We start from the raw sequence: 21,714 nt of genomic DNA, 5'->3' as shown, positions 1-21,714 counted from the left end.
CAAGCTCAGATCTTTTTTTTGAGACAGGGTCTCACTCTGTTACCCAGGCTGGAGTTCAGTGGCGCAATCACAGCTCACTGCAGCCTCGACCTCCTAAGGCTCAGGCAATTCTCCCACCTCAGCCTCCCAAGTAGCTGGGACTACAGGCATGTACTACCACACTTGGCTAATTTTTATATTTTTTGTAGAGATGGGGTTTTGCCATGTTGCCCAGGCTGGAAGCCCAGATCTTGGTTTTGAATACCATTCTTTCCAACAAAAGGAACCAGGACTCCTTAAAAAAAAAATGGTTGATAATAGGGCTTGAATAGGTAATATACAAGATGAGCCTGAAGCATCTTGTAGTGCCAGGAAGTAAGGAAGTGCTGGGGGAAAAAAAAAACCAAAACCAACCAAAAACTAAAAATGGGAGTATGTCAAAAGGCACAGGAGCCAACTGAAAGAGCTCCCAGTGGCCAAACTGGAACAAAATAAATAAAGTAGTATTGGATTATAACCCAAAGTATAAATTAAATATCTATGAGTCCATAAACAAATGACTGAAAAAATTAACAAATTGGGGAGAAGAGACAAATCTGGGCAGAAGAATTCCAAATACATTATGTAGATATTCTACCCTAAAGAAGGGGCAGCATGATTCCTTAACTGTGGGCTGCACATAGTGACTTCTATCTAAAGAATACAGTACAGAAAGGGAGGAAAGAATAACTTTATGGAGAAAACTGACAAACACTACTTCAACCAGATAATCAAGGTCAATATCAAGAGTCATAAATGATGATGATAGTATGGCACCTTACCTTTGGGACCTTCCTCCTTAAAATCCATAACCCCATCATAATCATGAGAAAAAAATCAGACAAATTCTAAGAGTGGGTCATCTTAAAATATACCTGGACTCCTCAAAACTGTCAAGGTCATTAAAAGCAAGGAAAAGTCTGAGAAACTACAAAGTCTAGAAGAGCCTAAGGAGACATGATAACTAAATGTAATGTAATATCCTGGATGGGATCCTGGAACAGAACAAGCACATCATATAAAAACACAGGAAATCCAAATAAACAACGGACTTAGTTAATAATAATATACTAATACTGGTTCATTAATTATAACAAGTTTAATATACTAACATAATATGTTAATAACGGGAAACTGTGCAGGAGGAGGGATATATGGGAACTCTCTGTACTATCTGCTCAATTTTTCTGTAAACCTAAAATTATTAATACAAAATAAAGTCTAGGCCAGCCACGGTGGCTCAAACCTGTAATCCCAGCAGTTTGGGAAGCCGAAGTGGGTGGATCACTTGAGGTCAGGAATTTGAGACCAGCCTGGCCAACATGGTGAAACCTCGTCTCTACTAAATATACAAAAATTAGTCGGGCATGGTGGCATGTGCCTGTAATCCCAGCTACTCAGGAGGCTGAGGCAGAAGATGCGCTTAAACTCAGGAGGTGGAGGTTGCAGTAAGCTGAGATCACTCCACTGCACTCCAGCCTGGGTGACAGAGCAAGACTCTGTCTCAAAAATAAATAAATAAATAAATAAATAAAACCTATTAATAAATTTTTTTTTTAAATCTCCTGGTCAAAGATAGATTATTGTGTGTTACCAATGACACTAGAGTACAAAGACATTCACTAAAGGATTGAATTAGGGCCAGGCGCAGTGGCTCACCTGTAATCCCAGCACTTTGGGAGGCCGAGGTGGGCAGATCACGAAGTCAGGAGATCGAGACCATCCTGGCTAACACGGTGAAACCCCATCTCTACTAAAATTACAAAAAATTAGCCGGGCGTGGTGGTGGGCGCCTGTGGTCCCAGCTACTCAGGAGGCTGAGGCAGGAGAATGGCGTGAACCCAGGAGGCAGAGCTTGCAGTGAGCTGAGATGGCGCCACTGCACTCCAGCCTGGGTGAGAGCGAGACTCCGTTTCAAAAAAAAAAAAAAAAAAAAAAAAGACTGAATTAGGCAGGGCGCAGTGGCTCATGCCTGTAATCCCAGCACTTTGGGAGGTTGAAGCAGGCAGATACTTGAGGTCAGGAGTTCGAGACCAGACTGGTCAACATGATGAAACCCTGTCACTACTAAAAATACAAAAATTAGCTGGGCGTGGTGGTGGATGCCTATAATCCCAGCTACTCGGAAGGCTGAGGCACAAGAATTCCTTGAACCCAGGAGGCAGAGGTTGTAGTGAGCCGAGATCACGCCACTGCACTCCAGCCTGGGCAAAATAGCAAGACTCAATCTCAATATATATATATAATTGAAATTAATTTTGAAATTTCTGAAATTAATTTGCCACTTGAATATTATTTAACCAATTAAAACATCCCAGCTGAAGAAAATGACCAAAGATAAGGCCACATAGTCAACAGATACTCTAGGAAAAGGATGATACTACAGAAGTCAGATCTACTCATTCAAAACATTTTTATGAGCAAACAAAGGCAGTCTCTTCTCATTATGGCACCACTGAAGTACAAACTAAAGAAAAGGTTCTGATTAGAGTTAATTAAGCCAGAAGCAGATTAGGTTTTTGAGATAATTTCCCTAACTCCCCCAGGGAGGATGGGCTGTTGTTAATGAAAGAATGCTTGGGGTGTAAACTTAAAAAAATTGGGTAGTTATGCAGGGGGAAAGAAACAGCCCTGGATAGCTAACATTCATTATCCATGCTAAAAGGGAAGGGAAAAGTAGGAGCAAGGAGAGTAATACTGATAGTGGTGAACTTAAGTAATTCAATACCAATAATACACATGTTTCATTTCAGCCAACTGTTTTTCTAACAATTTTTTCATCAGAATAAATGGTAAAAATTGATAACTTAATGGTTAACTTCTGCCTTAATTTCTACCCTGTGCTAATTAACCAGAAAATGGGCCAATAGATTAACCAGAAAAACATAGGATAAGTGAATTTAGATACTTGTTAGTATAGGTTCTCAATTATGGGAGAGTTGATATTGATACCATTACCTCAATACTGAAAAGCATAAATATTGTACTCACACTCTGGGGTCAGAATGCCCAGCTAATGTCCTGCCTTCTTAATTACTTGCTAATTTTGGGACTATAGATAAGCTACTTAGCTTTTCTGTGCCTCAGGTTTCCCCTCTGTAAAATGAGGTTTGTGTTGTTGTGAGGATTACATGAGCAACATCTATCCACGGCTTAGAAAAACGTCAAGAGTGTAGTAAGCACTTCATAAATACCTGCAATTGTCATTAATAGCAAAATGAAGGAAATCAGGTTAGCCAATCCAAAGGAAAAAATGTTCTAATAGATAACAAATAAGAACAGTGGTTAGTGAAGTTTAAGGGATATTTTCACGACTCTCAATTTTTAAAATTTCTATTTATTTTTTTGAGACAGAGTCTCACTTGTTGCTCAGGCTGGAGTACAATGGTGCGATCTCGGCTCACTGCAACCTCCGCCTCATGGGTTCAAGTGATTCTCCTACCTGGGCCTCCTGAGTAGCTAGGATTACAGGCATGCGCCACCACACCCGGCTAATTTTGTATTTTTAGTACAGATGGGGTTTCTCCATGTTGGTCAGGCTGGTCTCCAACTCCTGACCTCAGGTGATCCGCCCACCTCAGCCTCCCAAAGTGCTGGGGTTACAGGCGTGAGCCATCGTGCCTGGCCTCATGACTGTTTTAAAGCAGTGGATCCTAACAGACCCCAAAGAGGTGATTCCTCTTGTTTTACGAGGGAGAAATAAGCATAGCTACCACGTTCCTCAAATTCTAGACATAACTACAGAGGAATGGTGGTTTTACATTTTGGTAGAGCATTAAGAGAACCCTTGGTCTTCTTTGACAACCTAGGTGTAAGTTAGCAGAGATACACCTGTTTAGAAGAGACTTGGCAACTAGACTTACCTGTGGTTGAACCCAAAAGGCCTATCAACATAGAGAAATACGAGGCCAAATGTGGTGGCTCATATCTATAATCTCAACACTTTGGGAAGCTGGGGTAGGAGGATTGCTTGAGCCCAGGAGTTCAAGACCAGCCTGGGCAACATAGTGAGATCCCACCTCTAAAAAAAAAAAGTAGAAAAAAATAGCTGGGTGTGGTGGTGCGCACCTGCAGTCCCAGCTACTGGAGAGGCTGAGGTCAGAGGATCACTTTAGCCCGGGAGGTGAAGGCTGCAGTGAGCCATGATCGCTCCACTGCATTCCAGCTGGGCAACTGAGTGAGACTCTGTCACAAAACAAAACAAAAAACCATAGAGAAATACTCTATAAAAATGAAAGGGAGTGGTGGAGAAGACAGGCAAAGTCATTCTCTCCAGTTTCTCCCTCCTGGTTTGTTCCCATCTTAGAAAGAAAGAAGGGGGAGAGGACGAGGGGAGGGAAAAAAAAAAAAAGAGGAGGAAACAAGTGAAGAAAAGAGGAGACTTGGTAAACAACAGGAGGTAAAGGTAGCTCAGAGGAAAGTCTCAGAACATAGAGACCAGTTCTGTTTCCACTGGACCAAGGAGAAGTAGTTTTCAAACATTTCTGAAAACAGTTAAAACTGAAAATCAAAATCTAATTAATCTACATTAAAACTTTTTTTATCACCAAAGCTTATACATTAAGAGTACCTCAGATAGGTTTTTGAGGTCCTATACTAATCCCTCTACTATCCATTTTATAAGAAATAAAATTTAAAAGCTAGGAAATATCATGAGAGAAGAGGCAGATGAGAAGCCAGGTACAAGGATACTAGTCCCAGTCTGGAGCAATGACAAATTGCCTGCACTGGATTTGGAAGAATAGACAATTAATTCCATAGTGCCTTTTGAGTTTTTTGTCTTCTTTCCTAATAGTCCTGTCATAATTCTAACTCTGTTACAGGAAGAACTTGGAAGGTAAAGATGTTTAGAGCTTAAGCTTTAATACTATGCTTTTTATCCTGAAAGAGAAATAAGAATGAACTTCTTGAGCAAGAGAAATGCTCTCATCAAGTAGTAAACGGGGTATAAGTGTGACAAAGACAGCAGAAAGCACACACCTCACATACCACTATGACAATTCATACAGGTCGGCAAAATTCCAACCCACGGAGTCTTCTGCTCATTTATAGGACAAAATGTCAATGAAAATAGACTAGAACAAAATCAAGGGGTTTTCTGGACACCAACATGCAAAAGGGAAGGCTTCAATTCTATTAAGCAGCTCACATTCAAAGGCTAAACTACTTATAAAGCACGCTCCTAAGCTGTGGTTTGCCTAACACAAAAAGCATGCACAAATCCAAGTATCACCCCCTTTCTATTTTAGAAGACAGAACTCCTGTATTATCCAATTTGTTTGTTTGGAGATACAGGTAGATTAAAAGCAAGAAACAATAATAATAATTTAAAAACACACACACAACCATGCCTATTTACCTTGAATGGGATAAGAATAATGTGCTGGGCTTGGCTGGCTTGTGGTTAACCCTGTAGTGCAGGTAAGAACACTGTGTTGACTTGGAGATGGAGTCTGAATTAAACCACTTTCAGGTTTCATACCTGGCCACAATGCACCTGAATCAGATAAATTGGACCAATTACAAACAATACACTGGGACTGAGGAGCATGGTTATGCTTTCAAATATCAGCCAGTAGGTTTAAAATCTAAATCTTAAAAATAAATTTGCTTGTAAGAGAAAATTATTGAATCTCCCACTTGTAATACACCACAAGCAAATAACACTTTCAAAGAATTAGGGGATAAGGGCAAAGAAACAAAAAGCTTGCCACAAATCCCAATATGTATATAAATTCATTTCATTTCAATGATTGGGGGAAACTGACCAGGATTCAGAAAAAAGAGTTACTGACACCCAACTGGAGTATCTGTTATGAAGACTGCCTGATGTCCAGGTACAGTGATAAATAATTTATCCAAACTGTCAAGGTAGGAGACATTCCATATAAGTTTAAAATCCACTTACCCATTAAACAAGGACCAAATTTTTCTAAAATATATTAAACACTTCTCTGCCTTCTTAAGCTGGTTATTTTGTTACCTTTGTTTCTTCTGATTAGGAAAGACATACCTGCTTATTTTGTAAATTAAAAGCATTACAGAAATACATAATTTAGAAAAAAATACAGTCATATATAATCCCATCATCCAGACTTAACCACTATTAACAGTTTGTAGAAGAGTCACCCAGATGATTTCTTCTTCCTTTTTTTTTTTTTTTTTTTAAAATAAGATAGGGTTTTGCTCTGTTGCCCAGGCTGGTCTTGAACTCCAGGCCTCACACGATCTTTTTGCCCCAGCCTCCTTTAGTGCTGGGATTATAGGCATGAGCCACTACACTCAGTCCAGATTTCTTCTATGTATTCACTAATCTTCTTTTTTAACAAAAATGGGATTGTGATTTTTTGTTGTTGTTGCTGTTAAGAGACAGAGTCTTCCTCTGTCACCTAGGCTCAAACAATCCTCTTGCCTCAGCCACAGGAGTAGCTGAGACTATGGGCATGTGCCACCTTACTTGGCTAATTTTTTGTAGAGGTGGGGTCTCGCCACATTGCCCAGGCCAGTCTTGAACTCCTGGCCTCAAGCAATCCTCCACCTTGGCTTTTTAAAGTGTTGGGATTATAGGTGTGAGCCACTGCCAGCCAACGACTGTTTTATACACAGTATATATAATTTGCTTTTCCACATAATACCTCAAGATTCATCTTTCCAAGTCAGAACATATAAGTCTATCTCATACTGACAAACATCATAGCTGTTCATTTTTACTTTCTTTTTATCATAATGTTCCTGAGTGACAATCTTTCTAAAATCTATTTATATCCTTTCCTTCCTTCTTAGCAGGGAGGAAATAGCACACATACCTTTAGATTTTCTCAGTTACTGTTTCAAAAATAAAAACTGTGCTGTGCTATATATATTACAGAGATACCGCAGAGGCTATTGTGATGTGTAAAGACAATTGTTTAGTATTAAATAGAACTTAATTATAGTTCTGATTTTTAGGTTCTAATTTCACTGTTTTTCCTCTGTGGTCTCTCGCTTCTTGACTTCCTTGGCTATATCTGCCTTTTCATTTGCAATAAACTAGGCAACCATAAACAAAGCTTTGCATCTGCATGAGAGTCCAAGGATATTCTTTATGAGCGAAACACTCTTAAGTGCATGGTTTTAGTGATAATTTTGGCTACACAAAAGCCTACTTTAAAAAAAAAAAAAAAATTTTTTTTTTTTTTTTTTGAGAGGGAGTTTCGCTTTTTTTGCCCAGGCTAGACTGCAGTGGCACGATGATCTCAGCTTACTGCAATCTCCTCCTCCCGGGTTCAAGCAACTCTCCTGCCTCAGCCTCCCTAGTATCTGGGATTACAGGTATGCACCACCATGCCCAGCTAATTTTGTATTTTTGGTAAAGATGGGGTTTCACTATGTTGGTCAGGTTGGTCTCGAACTCCTGACCTCAGGTAATCCACCCACCTCGGCCTCCCAAAGTGTTAGGATTACAGGCATGAGCCACCACGCCAGGCCCAAAAAATCTTAATGCCTGGTTGTTCACTGTGTTCTGAATAGCTATGGTTACTGGGTTAGTGTAGTTGAAGCTGATAATTAGGTCTAAGAAGGTTCATCAACCAAACACATTCCATGTATGACATAAGGTTAGCCATGACTTCAAACTCAACATTAACTCATATCATTTATTTGCTCCTACTCTGATAAACTAGGAGTGATTGAATTTATAGCCAATGAACAGATATATGCAATCAAAAATATAATACTTTGAGAATGAGAACCTCTGCTTCACCAGGGCACTGAGATACTTCAGTGCAACTCAGATTTGTCCAATTTATTGATAAGTACATTTAGGAATAGTAAAGAGAAATGTGAAAGTCTTAAACAATAGTGGGATATGATAATCACTTTTTAAGTTTTTTGAGACAGGGTCTTGCTCTATTGCCCAGGCTGTAGGACAGTGGTGCAATCACAGCTCACTGCAGCCTCAAGCTCCTGGGATCAAGGGATCCTCCTGCCTCAAACCCCCAAATAGCTGGGACCACAGGCACCCAACGCCTGGCTACTTTTTGTATTTTTGCAGAGACGAGGTTTTGTCATATTGCCTAGGCTGGTTTCAAACTCCTGGCCTTAAATGATCCTCCTGACTTGACCTCCCAAAGTGCTGGGATTATAGGCATGAGTCACTGCACCCGGCTTTGCCCCAAACTCTTAATGCATAAAAAGAAAATGTAATATTTTTTTCTCATCTATTAATCACATGAAATAACTTATTTTAAGAGACTGAGGAATACTGACACCAGTAGCATGAATTAGAAGCATTTGCCCTATCATAATTCATGATCATTTAAATATGTCCTGTCCAAATTAGCCATAATTAAGATTCTTGTTATGTTTGATTTTCAACAATAAAAATATTTGGGAATATCATTTTTTAAACATTTATGATGTAAAATGTGAGTATCAGTGATATGATTCCTGCTGGTTGTATATCACACTTTTTGGTAAACAAATTGCTATTTCAATGTCACAATAACTTTTCAGATTTATTGTCATCACTGTGATTTCTTTTTCCAAATAGGTTTTGACCCTAAGGGGTTAGATTTATAAACATATTTTTATACTATATGAAAATAATACCTTATTATTAACAATAGTATCAACTGAGAATGTTTTGACAGTGTCCCTCTTATAAGATCAAAAATTAGAACACAAATGTCCAAAATAAGTAGGAGATAGCTAGTTGTGAATATCTTTGGCCAGAAACACAAAGTAGATGTTTAACATATAATTATTTTATGAGGAATAAAAGACAATATGGACAGTGCCTCCAGCATCACTGTAGACCTGGCTCTTCAGACATGCAAATCATCTTCCTCTAAAAGCACCCCCCTCCCAGAATTCCAGATAACAGGCAGCATGATGACCCAGTAGTTGGACTCCACAGCACTACTGCTCATAGCAAACAAGGAAACCAAACCCTAATTACCTGACTCCCAGTCCACTGCTCTATGCCAACAACTACCAACTTTCTTAAGTACTTTTAAGTATCAAGAGCCTGCTGTAGAGAAACTGTCAGGTTAACAATGGGAAAGCAAGTCTGTCTCTGAGTGCTTTCTTGCTGCCCCCAGAGTGGGGTCTTATCACAAACTCTACCCAAGTTTCTCAGCACAAGTACTTCACTATTGATTACTCACTATCCAAACTAATCTCATCAGTTCAATTTATAGTAACGCATATAGTGATCTTTAGAGATTAGTCTGGTGAGGAACTAAAGTATACACCAATGCTAGAAAAAGCACATGAAAGGACATTTTGGCTTGCTGATTCAGCAGCTCATTTGGATAAGCTATTATAAATAGTAAGTAATTTAATGTAAGTACTTTTCCTGATTATAAACAAAGTATATGTATATATTTTTTGAAACATCTGTAGGAAAAACAGCCACTTTTTTTGCTTCCAATTATTCTTTATGCACATTTTTTTTTTTTTTTAGAGGCAGAGTCTCACTATACTGTCCGCACCAGAGTGCAGTGACTATTCACAGGCATGATCCCACTACTGATCAGCACTGGAGTTTTAACCTGCTGCTTCTAACCTGGGCCAGTTCACCCTTCCTTAGGCAACCTGGCGGTCCCCCACTCCCAGGAGGTCACCACATTGGTGCTGAACTTAGTGCAGATACCCAATCAGCATAGTGCACTGTAGCCCAGAACTGCTGGGCTCAAGCGATCCTCCTACCTCAGTCTCCCAAGTAGCTGGAACTACAGGCATGCACTACCATACCTGGGTATACACATATTTTTTAAAATACTAAATTGGTATTACAATATTGTGTTTTTGTTATTATATACTGCTTTTTTCAATTAATAATATACTGTTTTCTCAAGACCCTAAATATTTTTTAACAATATGATTTATAATGGCTATGCAGCAGTCATATACAATTTAACACATACCTTAATATTCAATTTTTAGGTTTTCAATTTTTTCACATTATAAATAATGCTTCAATGAATATGTTGGTCAGCACATTTTTGTGGGTATCTCTAACTAGTTCCATAGGATACATTCCCAGAAGTGAAATTACTGAGGGAAATGAAATGAACATCCTTAAGGCTCTTAATGCATATCACCCACTCCTCCAACTCACATTAAAGTTCTTTTAAAAGAAATCAGAACAGTTGGCACCTAAAGGCATATTTTTTGAATCCCACTAACATTAAACAAGTACCCTTTTCCTTACACATACTCCTTCAGATTCCTAGAAGTTAAACTTCTAATCCCCTTTCTGCCATCCCACCCCATTTGTATACAGCTCTGGAAAGAATATGATCAGTATTTCTTTAAAAGATTATTCATCATATAGTCTTCTTAGATTTCTTCTAGTCTTTTCTCCTTTCTTCAAGAGGAGGAAGCTTTTTAATTTCAAACTCAACTCTGAGACCATCTTTTTGATATAGACCTAAAGTTATGAGCATTTCTGGAATGAAACAAACCAGGGTTCAATTATAATCCCAGACGTTTACTAACTGTATGAACTTTGGGCACATGATTTAACTCTCAGTTTCTCCCCTATAAAAAGGGATAAAGCTAGCACTTACCTCTTAGGACTGTTCTGAGGATCAAATGAGACAATACTATAAAGTGTGAAGTACTTATTCTTAGTACACAGCTTGTTATAGTAAATAATAGAGATAAGGTAATGTTATTATAATGAATTTTTCTGAAGCCCTATTTGCATCTGAAATAAAACAAATTAGCTAATCTGAAAACAGGCAGCACTAAGATGACACGACGTACCAAAATCTTGATTTCGAAAGAAAGAAATCAAGTGTTTTCTCCTACTTAATTTAACACATTACCAAAAAAAGCCACAACATAAAACACAAGAAAACATCTTTTCAAAATACAGTCACTTTTAAAAGTTTTACAAACCTCTCTTATAATTTCTCTGGTAAATTGTGAGAATATGCCATCTCTATCATTCACATTACCCCAACCAAAATCTCTCTCCAGTAAGTCTCATACATTACTTAAAGTCAAATTTAAGCTAATGATTATCTCTCTCTGAATTACTGATAGAAGAAATTATGAAACACAAGTCTTCCTTGCCCTCAAATATTAAACAAAACCTGATTATTAAAGGAGCCTGTTATTAACAGTATTACCAACATACAATATAAACATGTATCCTTCAAGGTTTTAACAGAGATCTATTTACTTTACAGAATTTTTTTCTTTTTTAATGTATTTTTATTATTATCATTATTATTATTATTATTATTATTTGAGACAGTCTTGCTCTGTTGCCCAGGCTGGAGTGCAGTGGCACCATCTCGGCTCACTGCAACCTCTGTCTCCCAGGTTCGAGTGATTCTCATGCCTCAGCCTCCTGAGTAGCTGGAATTACAGGTGCCTACCACCATGCTCGGCTAATTTTTAAAATATTTTTAATAGAGACAGGGTTTCACCATGTTGGCCAGGCTAGTCTCGAACTCCTGGTCTCATGTGACCTGTCCAAAGCGGGCTGGGCATGGTGGCTCAGGCCTGTAATCCCAGCATTTTGGCAGGCCGAGCTGGGCAGATCACTTGAGGCCAGGAGTTTGAGACCAGTTGGCCAACATGGTGAAACCCTGTCTCTACTAAAATACAAAAATTAGGCAGGCTTGGTGGTGCACAGAGCGAGACTCTGTCTCGAAATAATAATAATTTAAGGGAAATATAGTGATCATTTAAAAAAATAATTATATCTAGGATCCATATGCACACAGAATTATCTTAGGTATTCCATAAATCATGCTCAGAGATATAATAGGAGTAGTATTTAATATTGAACAGCAGGAATGATCAACTGTTGTAAACGGCTTGGGCTTGCTAATAATTCAAATCAAAACAGAAGATTTAAAAAACTATGTGAAAATAATTATAATTGCTAGCCTATTATTAGTCAACTGTTGAAAAATCAGCTTTAAATAAGCAAAAAGAAATCAACACAAACATATTCACAGAGGGGTCTCCTTTCAAAAGGTCCATTCAGTGTTGGCTGGTTAATCATATCATAAATACAAGATCTGAGTATACTGGCTGGTACTAACAGGCATGGAAACATGGATGTACAAATGAGGAAACAAGAGAATTTGTTTCCCATCTCACATGAAGTTATCAACCCCACTATTATTAAACATAACTCCCAATTCTTGTTTCTAGCAGTTACCAGGAACCAAAGAATTCTAACAAGCCTAAAAGTAAGAAGGCTGACAATATCATAAAAGAGTAGCCAAGCGGGTCAGGAGAAACAGGAATGTGGAAACTAGAAGCAGGTACATTAATACATCCAGAATCTGTGTGGTGATCTGTCTGGAAAACTTTTCTAATTCATAGCTTGATTAAATAAAGTCTACAGAAATATAATTTTGTTACATATTACATATTTTTAAATAATACAGTATTCTTTTAATTTTCTGACACCCATTTCAGGAAAGCAGGGAAGGAGCAATGAAGCACACTGCGTTTACACACACAGAAAAATAAGCACAGATATTAAGCACCCAAAGAACCTTAAAGGGACGTCTGATAAATCATTTTAATTTATAGTTCATGTCCAAGACACCTAAAACCAATGAAAATAACTCCCTAGGCACATAAGGCTATAAGAAAATTGGGGATTTCTGGCATTCTAAAATGACTTTTTGGTTCAGCAGAACAATATCTGATCAGTTTTAGGTGGGGTTAGGGGAGAAAGGAGAGGGAGAGATTGGCCAAAAAACAAAAACAAAAACAAAAAAAAACCACACAAAAACAAACAAACAAACAAAAAACCCCACAGAGCAAACTATGATACATATTCAGACTACCTGGTTTTAGCAAGAAATTGGCCACCTCGAAATATATTTATTATGCTTTCCTAATGATAGTACCATATTATATTGTATATAAAGTAAGTCAAATCAACAGCAAATCCTCAAAGAATTTACCAAACACTTAAAGATTCCAAGCTTCAGGGTCAAGACTTAGAACACACAAAATAGATAAATGAGTACTAAAAAACTATGATTTTTTTATTACATACATCAAACATACTGTTGCAAAGTTGCATACCCAACCACATATGTAACTAAGTGCTCTTAAAGAATGATGCATGGCTGATCAAAGTTTCTGGGGAATAAAATCAACATTCTTAGAAATTGTTTACAATAGAGTGCCTTACCAAAAGGAGGTAGTCCATACGTTTGAGTTGCCTGAGGGTAGACAGCATATGGTTGAGTCTGCTGTAGTGTCTGGTATTGAGTCTGCCCAGGGTAAGCAGTTTCCGAAACAGGAACTGAGAGAATATGTGCATAAGGTCTAGAAAATTTCAAGAAAACAAAAACTTTTGTGTGATTTACTTTAGTAACGAAAAATAGGTAAAATAGCTACCACCACTAACGGCAAAGAATCTACAACAAGGAGACTAATCTTCCACATAAAATGGCTCTTTTTAAAAATTTTTTATTTTTGAGATAGTCTTGCTCTGTTGCCCAGGCTGGAGTGCAGTGGCATGATCTCGGCTAATTGTAGCCTCCGCCTCCCCAGTTCAAGCAATTCTTCTGTCTCAGCCTCCCAAATACCTGGGATTGATTACAGGCACCTACCGCCACGTCTGGATAATTTTTGTATTTTTAGTAGAGAGAGCGTTTCATCCTTGTAGGCCAGGCTGGTCTCAAACTCTTGACCTCAAGTGATCCACCCGCCTCGGCCTCCCAAGGTGCTGGGATTACAGGGGTGAGCCACTGTGCCCAACCTAAAATGGCTCTTATGATCAGAAAGTAGAAGCCTTTCCTCCTTTCCAGGTTCTACTACCAACAACCCAAAGAACAATTTTATGAAAAATTTAAGTTTCAAACATCCCTCCAAGTTCCAATTATCCTACAAACATTTCTAGTGTGCTACAATCATGGCCCTATGTGAGACACAAGGATGGATTAAACTTGTTCATGCCGTTCGCCTACATCTAGAATAAAATCCTAATATAATAGAAAACTAGATAGAACAAGATTGGCAATTGGTTCTCATTCTCCACTCTGCCCCTTGAACCAAACTAAAGTTCTGAGAGGGAAAGTAAGACTGGAAAAGAGGATGAGGCTGGTGGAGAAAAGGCAAGCAAACACACCAAAAAAACGGAAGTAGAGATGGGTTCCAATATCCTTAAATCAAGCCTACAAAACAGAACCCAGGTAATTAACAAAGTCTGGGAAGTTGCAGACAGGACTCAATCTCCTCACTGATATTTAAGTCAGGGCATACTGCCACTAGTTGGTGCCACCATATCAGCGATAGCTAGAGATTTCAGCAGTGAAACTCCTGGGACTTTACAGTAGCTAGCAGATATAACCATTTCATCCATGATATTGCACTGAATTTTTAGATACCAATTATTTCATGTGGTGAGTTACACTGTATATATAACGTAAAAAAGAAAATGCTATTTGTACCATGTAAGCATAATAAAATATGGCGGGGGCGGCAGGGGTGTTTTAAAGGGGAAATTTTTTTTTCACCTTTGGGGGAAGAGGAGAATGAAGAAAGGCCGTAAAGAAGTGATATAATAGCTGAGTAGATAAGAGGTACAGAATTGGGAGAGAAAGGGTGTTCTAGCACAAGAAAAAAGTCCTGCCAGGGAACAGAGGAAGGAAAGCAAGGGCTTCAGCCTGCAAAGAGCATAGATAACTGAGGGAAGTATATTAAGAGAAGTAGTGAGAGAAAGGAAGCAAAGACCTTGAATGCTAGGCTAAAAGGCAAATCTGAAACTGAGAGCCACTGAAATTATTGAGCAAAGAGTGACAAGATCAGAGCTGTTCTTTAATAAAGATTATTTTGACAATGCTTTGTAAAATTGTTTAGAAAGGGAGGAGAAACTGGAAATGGAGATTCAGTTAAAAAAACAGTTCAGATAAGTAATAAAGAGGTCTGAATTAAGATAGATGGTATAGCTAATAAGGTATTCTGAATGTAGCAGGTATGCAAATACTTTCTGAATGAATAAATGAATTTGGAATCTGCAACATATCCACATTTCAGTAGATTCTAAAAAACTGAATTTAAAAATGTCTATTCTTCTTAGCCAGATCTGAGTCCAGGAAATAGCTCAGGTTAGAGTTGTTACTCAAGTCTCATGGGAATGATTTACATCTTAGTGACCTTAAATGGATTAATCTCCAGATATGGTAAAGACCATAATGTCCTTTTTCATGCAGTCTTTGTAGCCCAAAGCTCAAATGTGTTTCCACATTTAGTATCTAATTTCTTCATAATAATCTCAGAGAATAGGTTCAGTCATTTCACAGAAGAAAGTCGCATGAAAATGATTAGCCCAAGCACACCATTAGTGTTAATACCAGATTAAAATTAGAAGAACTCATTGGGTTGACTTTTTAATTTATTTTTTAACCAATGCAAAAATTCAAAAGGTAAAAATGGATATAACCAGGGAAAAGAAAGACAGTTTCCTTTTTATAACAGCCCCATAAAGTATCTCTTGCTTTTGTTACCAGTTTCTTTATGTATCCAGCAGCTGTAAGCACATAAGAATATATCCTGGCTTAATAAATGCACTTGTATGTGTCTTTGTATGCATAGGTCCACTCTTTATTATGCACAATAGGTAGCTTGGTATACACACTATTCTGCACCTACCCACCTTGGAGATGAATAACTTAGCTGATATTAATGCTGATATTACCCCATGAAGGCCCAAAACATAACCTCTTAGTGACTTTCCCACCAAACCTATCTAACTTCAAGCCCAGTTCTACTCTGAGGACATTCCTCAATCAAGAAACTGAACACAGGCCAGGCGTGGTGACTCACGCCTGTAATCCCAGCACTTTGGTAGGTAGGCAGATCACCTGAGGTCAGCAGTTTGAAAACAGCCTGGCCAACATGGTGAAACCCCATCTCTACTAAAAAACACAAAAATTAGCTGGGCATGGTGGCATGCCGATAGTTCCAGCTATTCAGGAGGCTGAGGCAGGAGAATCACTTGAACCCGGGAGGTGGAGGTTGCAGTGAGCCAAGATGGTGCCACTGCACTCCAGCCTGGATGACAGAGCGAGACTCTGTCTTCAAAAAAAGAAAAAAAAAAAACAAAACTGAACATAGATTGGACTGAGAAATCCAGTCTTATTTTTATTAATCTGTATGCTATATGTCAAGGTACAGGACAGAGAGAATGACCAGAAGTCAATCAATGATATGGTTAATCACTAACACTATTTTGCATGTTCAGTGCCTACTCATTTTAGAGTAAGCTTTTGTGTAAAATGATCCATTGCAGGCAACCATCTACTTTTTAAAAGGATACGACTACATAGATTATATTTAGAGGGAATTAAAAATTGGAATGATGATAGAATAAGAGATGTAAAAATAATTTAAATATCTATTATTTTAGAGGAAAAATAATATTAAATTTTGCAATGAATCTACAGAAAAAGCATATGCATTTTGGAAACAATTATTCAACTTACTTTGCAGAATACATCTGTGAGGTATAATCATTGGATGAGCGAGGGATGTAATCGGTGCATGTCATAACTGAAAGAAAGATAGTATCACCAGGTTAAAAAGTTAGAACATTTCAAAAATGGAATGGGAAAACTGCACATCTCACTGTATAGTCTTTCAAACTAATTAATAGAATACAGCTTGGACACCAGATAGAAAGACTATGTCATAGAAAGTATCTCTTTTTGTTTATACACCTGTTATAGACTTCCAGAGGCAGTAAAAAAAGAAGGGTGGGGTATGGAAAAGAGCTGAAGGTTGGTAGGGATGATCTCTACCTTTACCCAATTACTGATCTAAAATAATAGATGAAGCAACCTCCTAAGCTCTCAGCTATGCTGATAGGCAAACAAAAAGCAAGCTCTGTGTCTAGAAAACCACATTATTCTACTTCAGCTTATTTGTTCTTTGAGTGCTTACTATATTGAGTAAAAGTCTTAAGAATGACTTTCAGGAAAAGATTTAGGGGAAGCATCCAATCTTATTTTAAAACCACTGCTACTGCTATGCATAATCAACAGCAGAGTAGATGCAAGTATATTTCTATACTACTATTTTTTCTGTTTTGTAGTGAAGGCTTTGATTTTGGCAAACCAGAGACAGATGTGAAGAACTGATGTGATGCTCTGACAAACTCTCAAAGACTTTTCCAGCTATTGTCCTCTTGACCCCCATGACTTCATCTGGAATAGCTGCTATGAAGGCTTGACCCTCATGATTACTACTTCTGGTATGAACACTGTAAATATCTGATTAAAAACGAACCAATTAACTTTATGTCTAATTAGGTTCCCTGGAAGAGCACCTGATCCAAAAAGACAACCCTGATCAAAAGCAGATGAGGGGCCAATTCAAATGCTCAAGAGTAAGACAAATCAACCCCTGTGAGTTTATTACAGAAGAGCTTGTCCAATGCTATTGTTTGAGGTATTTAAAAATAATTATTGGAGATCACATTAATCTCTAATCATTTTGACAAAAATGAAGGAAATGTCAATTAGATCTAAAGTTCTGACAATCCATTGCAAAGAATGTAACGTTAAGTTTATTTGAATTCCACACAATGGATCTTCCTCAGTTGACACATACATTAAAAAACCCAAACCCTTATCTTCCTCCCATTTAATTTAATTCTGGAAGGGATCAACAACATCCTAGGAGACTGAGGTCAATTTTCACTTCTCTAGAGAATGAATGAGCCTTGATCTTGGCAGTACTTGGGAACCACAAAACAATTATAAAGAGTCAAGGTATAATATCCTATTATACTATAGGAGAATCAAGTAAGTAATATGCTGGCTTGGACTAGAATAGCAACAGTGGGGATGAGGCAAAGACTTTGAAATATATTCTGAAGGTAAAATGAACAGGACATTCTGATGGATTTGATGTAGAGAATGAGGAAAACGGGGAATACAAGATGGTTCCTAGGTTTTTAGTTTGAGCAACTAGAGGGAGAGTGATATCACTTCCTAAGATGGGCAAGTTTGGGAGAAGAGAGTATGTCATAGGGGCTAAAGGAATTGAAAGTTCTTTTTTGAACATCTTAGGTATGATTTTCCTTCCAGTAAAGATGTCAAACAGGCAGTCTGATACACAAATGAAAGCATGGGAGAAGTCAGACTGGAAATATCAATATGGAATTCATTAACCATGTATAAGATATTTAAAGTAATGTAATGGGAGAATCCAGAAAGAGGAAAGATGGTAGCCTAGAACTAAGGCCTGAGGCCCACCAAAAAAGGGCCATCAAAGGAGAAAGGTGGGAGGAAAAGTAATGAGAGGAAGAATGTGAGGAGAAATGTATTCTAGAATTTGCAACATGAAAACAACTAATGGTCTTGACGACAGCAGTTTCATTGGAAGAGTGAGGATAGAAGCTAAATTTGAGAAGCTGGAAAAGTGCATGGGAGGTGAAAAAGCAAGTGAGGGCAACTCTTTTAGAAGTTCTGATATGTCACTTATGTGTCTATAACTAGTAGGAGATGTGGAGCCAAGGGTGGGGGTGCAGGGAGAGCAGTGTTTATGTTTTAAAATGGTAAGATGTTTCTTTACTGACAGGAAGGATAAAAAGAGAAGACCGTGATGACACACAAGTGGTGGCAGGAAAACTACAGTACCCAAGTCCTTGGGCAAGGTAAAAATAGATAGTATATGGAACACAAATAAAAGGCTCTACATCTGACAGGAGCAAGTATACTGCTTACATCCTGACAAGAAGGAAACGGCTGGGTGGCTCATGCCTGTAATCCCAGCACTTTGGGAGGCTGAGGCTGGCAGATCACTTGAGGTCAGGAGTTTGAGACAAGCCTGGCCAACATGGTGAAACCCTGTCTCTACTAAAAATACAAAAATTAGCCGGGGTGATAGCACGTGCCTGTAATTCCAGCTACTCGGAAGGCTGAGTCAGGAGAATGGCTTGAACCTGGGAGGCAGAGGTTGCAGTGAGCCGAGATCTCACCATTGCATTCCAGCCTTGGCAACAAGAGCGAAATTCCATCTCAAAAAAATACAAACAAACAAATAACAACAACAACAACAACAAAATACAAAAAGTAGCTGGGCATGGTGGCATGCACCTGTAATCCCAGCTACTTGGAAGACTGAGACAGGAGAATCACTCAAACCTGGGAGGCAGAGGTTGTAGTGAGTCGAGATTGTGCCACTGCACTCCGACCTGGGCAACAAAGCAAGACTCCATCTCAAAAAACATAAAAAAAATAAAATAAAGAACAGAATGAATAGGACGACAGTCTAAAGTAAAAACAGAAAGGTAGGGAAAGGTATAGATGTAGACTTCAAATGAACCAAAGTTTTTATTTATTTTATTTTATATTTTGTAGCGAGGAGGTCTCACTTTGTTGCCCAGGCTGATCTCAAACTCCTGGCCTCAGGTGATCCTCCTGCCTCAGACTCCCAAAGTGTTGGGATTACAGACAAGAGCCACCATGCCCAGCTGAACCAAAGTATTTGAAGGAAAAAAGGACATTATTTAGAAGGAGCAAGAATATTCAACTTACTTCCTGACCTGGAAGTATGTAAAGTTTAAGATTTTAGAGAACAGGTCTTTTTCTTGGGGATGAGTGGGATATTCAAGAAATTAGAGGAGACGTTTTATTGATTAGAGTGGTTTTCTACAATATGGGCAGTTTCCCATATGGATCAGAATCACCTGGCTAACCTGTCAAAACTGCAGATTCCCTATCCACATCAGATCTACTGAATGATAATCTTCGGAGGTGAAACTCGAATTCTACATTACAAACAAGTATTCCAGATGATTCTTATGTAGACTAAAAGTCTGAGAACCACCAGAATAGAAACACCTTTGAGGAAATACTATATAGAACTCAAGATACACCTTTTAAAAAAAAGTTACACCTTTTTAAAAAATATACATGGGAAGTATATATGGTTAAGTATAATTGTCTCCGATTTTCTGTAAGACATTATTACCTTTAGAACACTCAATCTCAAAATGAAAATAAAATCACGGGGTGTGACTCCTTGGGTGAATGGATTCCATGTGATCTTTTCTCAGCTGCTCTGTCAATAAAGCTTACAGGAGGGCTCAAGGATAAACACCCACAAAAACAAGGATGGGAGAGCCTTCTGGATATTTTGGGACAAACAAGGCAATTATGAAAAACCAATTCTATAAGAAAAGCATTACTAGTTATAGGAATATCTGTTCAATCATGCACAGAATACGGTACTTACTTTCCTCTGATATGGGAAGGTTTGAAGTAAGGCTTGATGTTTCAGGCTTCTGATCACTGACATCTGGATTGCTTACTTGACTGGGAGAACCAAAACGAACACATTAGCCCCTGATTGATTTGCTACATTGCTAAAAGTGATGAGATCAAACCCATTTCCTCCTAGGCTATACAAGTAAGAGGCAAAGTAAATCTTCATGATATCCTTATTGTTGATTTTTAACAACTTGAAGAGAGCTCGGGCCAGGGCCAGTACCCTCAGCATTCTACAGTTCTTTTTTTTTTTTTTTTTTTTGAGATGGAGTCTCGCTCTGTCACCCAGGCTGGAGTGCAGTGGCGCAATCTTGGCTCACTGCAACCTCTGCTTCCTGGGTTCAAGCGATTCTCCTGCCTCAGCCTCCTAAGTAGCTGGGATTACAGGTGCACGCCACCATGCCCAGCTAATTTTTGTATTTTTAGTAGAGACAGGGTTTCATCATGTTGGTCAGGCTGGTCTTGAACTCCTGACCTTGTGATCTGCCCACCTCAGCCTCCCAAAGTGCTGGGATTACAGGCGTGAGCCACCACGCCCGACCTACTGCTCTTTCTTACATCTCTAGATCCCTTTAGTTTTTATATAATTCAGAAATTCCAGCTAAGTCACTGGCACGTCAGATTTTTCTTTAACACCATATGGTAAAACATTGCTCTGTCACTGTTTAAAAATTGCACATATTATATGTTTATGGGGTACAATGTGATTTTTGATATATAAAACACCTTTCACTTTTTTTGTGAAAAAAAGTACATAAAAACACTTAAATTCTATGCTTTTAGCAATTTTGAAATATACAATGCTATATTATTTATGAGAGTCACCATTCTGTGCAACCGTGCTCTGTTACCTTGCTCCCAAAGTACCACAGGAAGGTAGGGAGACGTTTGATTTCAGACAGCGGATCTCCATCAGCTACAAACCATAATCATATGAGAAGTGTTTTCAAATTACACGTTTGGGCCAGGTGCGGTGGCTCACTCCTGTAATCCCAGCACTTTGGGAAGCTGAGGCAGGCGGATCACTTGAGATCAGGAGTTTGAGACCAGCCTGGCCAACATGGTAAAACCCCGTCTCTACTAAAAACCAGGCGTTGTGGTGCACGCCTGTAGTCCCAGCTACTCGGGAGGTTGAGCCCTGAGAATCACCTGAACCTGGGAGGCAGAAGTTGTAGTGATGGGAGATGGCGCTACTGCACTCCTGCCTAGGTGACACAGCGAGACTCTGTCTCAAAAACGAAACAAACAAAAATTATACGTTTGTTTCCAAGTGGGGGTTCTAAACCCTTAAGATTCATTCTACCATATTTCTCTTCTCTCCTAGTTAAATAAAACACAAACACCTCATTTTCTATTTTTTATTATAGCCAGGACTAAGCAACATCTTTTTTTTTTAACTTATAAGGGAAATTAAGAGAAATTGCGAATGATAAGTCACATAAACTGGGAG

The 21,714-nt window shown here is 38.5% G+C and overlaps 1 protein-coding gene across 4 annotated transcripts in view; it reads right to left on the bottom strand.

Moving 5' to 3' along the window:
* EYA3 (EYA transcriptional coactivator and phosphatase 3) overlaps positions 1 to 21,714 on the bottom strand; it is a 120,787-nt gene that overhangs the window by 52,241 nt on the left and 46,832 nt on the right. For 2 of the 4 annotated variants that reach the window (XM_073007630.1, XM_007979797.3), the window contains 4 exons: positions 20,233 to 20,312; positions 16,476 to 16,542; positions 13,178 to 13,314; positions 5,378 to 5,515 (listed from right to left, as the gene is read on the bottom strand). In XM_073007630.1, coding sequence (XP_072863731.1) covers positions 5,378 to 5,515; positions 13,178 to 13,314; positions 16,476 to 16,542; positions 20,233 to 20,312 — 422 coding nt within the window. The remainder of the gene's footprint in view (positions 1 to 5,377; positions 5,516 to 13,177; positions 13,315 to 16,475; positions 16,543 to 20,232; positions 20,313 to 21,714) is intronic. The other 2 variants (XM_073007631.1, XM_007979799.3) reach the window with 1 other exon arrangement.

This window comes from Chlorocebus sabaeus, chromosome 20 (assembly GCF_047675955.1).
Source record: "Chlorocebus sabaeus isolate Y175 chromosome 20, mChlSab1.0.hap1, whole genome shotgun sequence".
NCBI classification, from domain to species: Eukaryota; Metazoa; Chordata; class Mammalia; order Primates; family Cercopithecidae; genus Chlorocebus; species Chlorocebus sabaeus.
The sequence above is the reverse complement of the archived record's forward strand: the minus strand, read 5'-3'. Positions and strand labels throughout refer to the sequence as shown.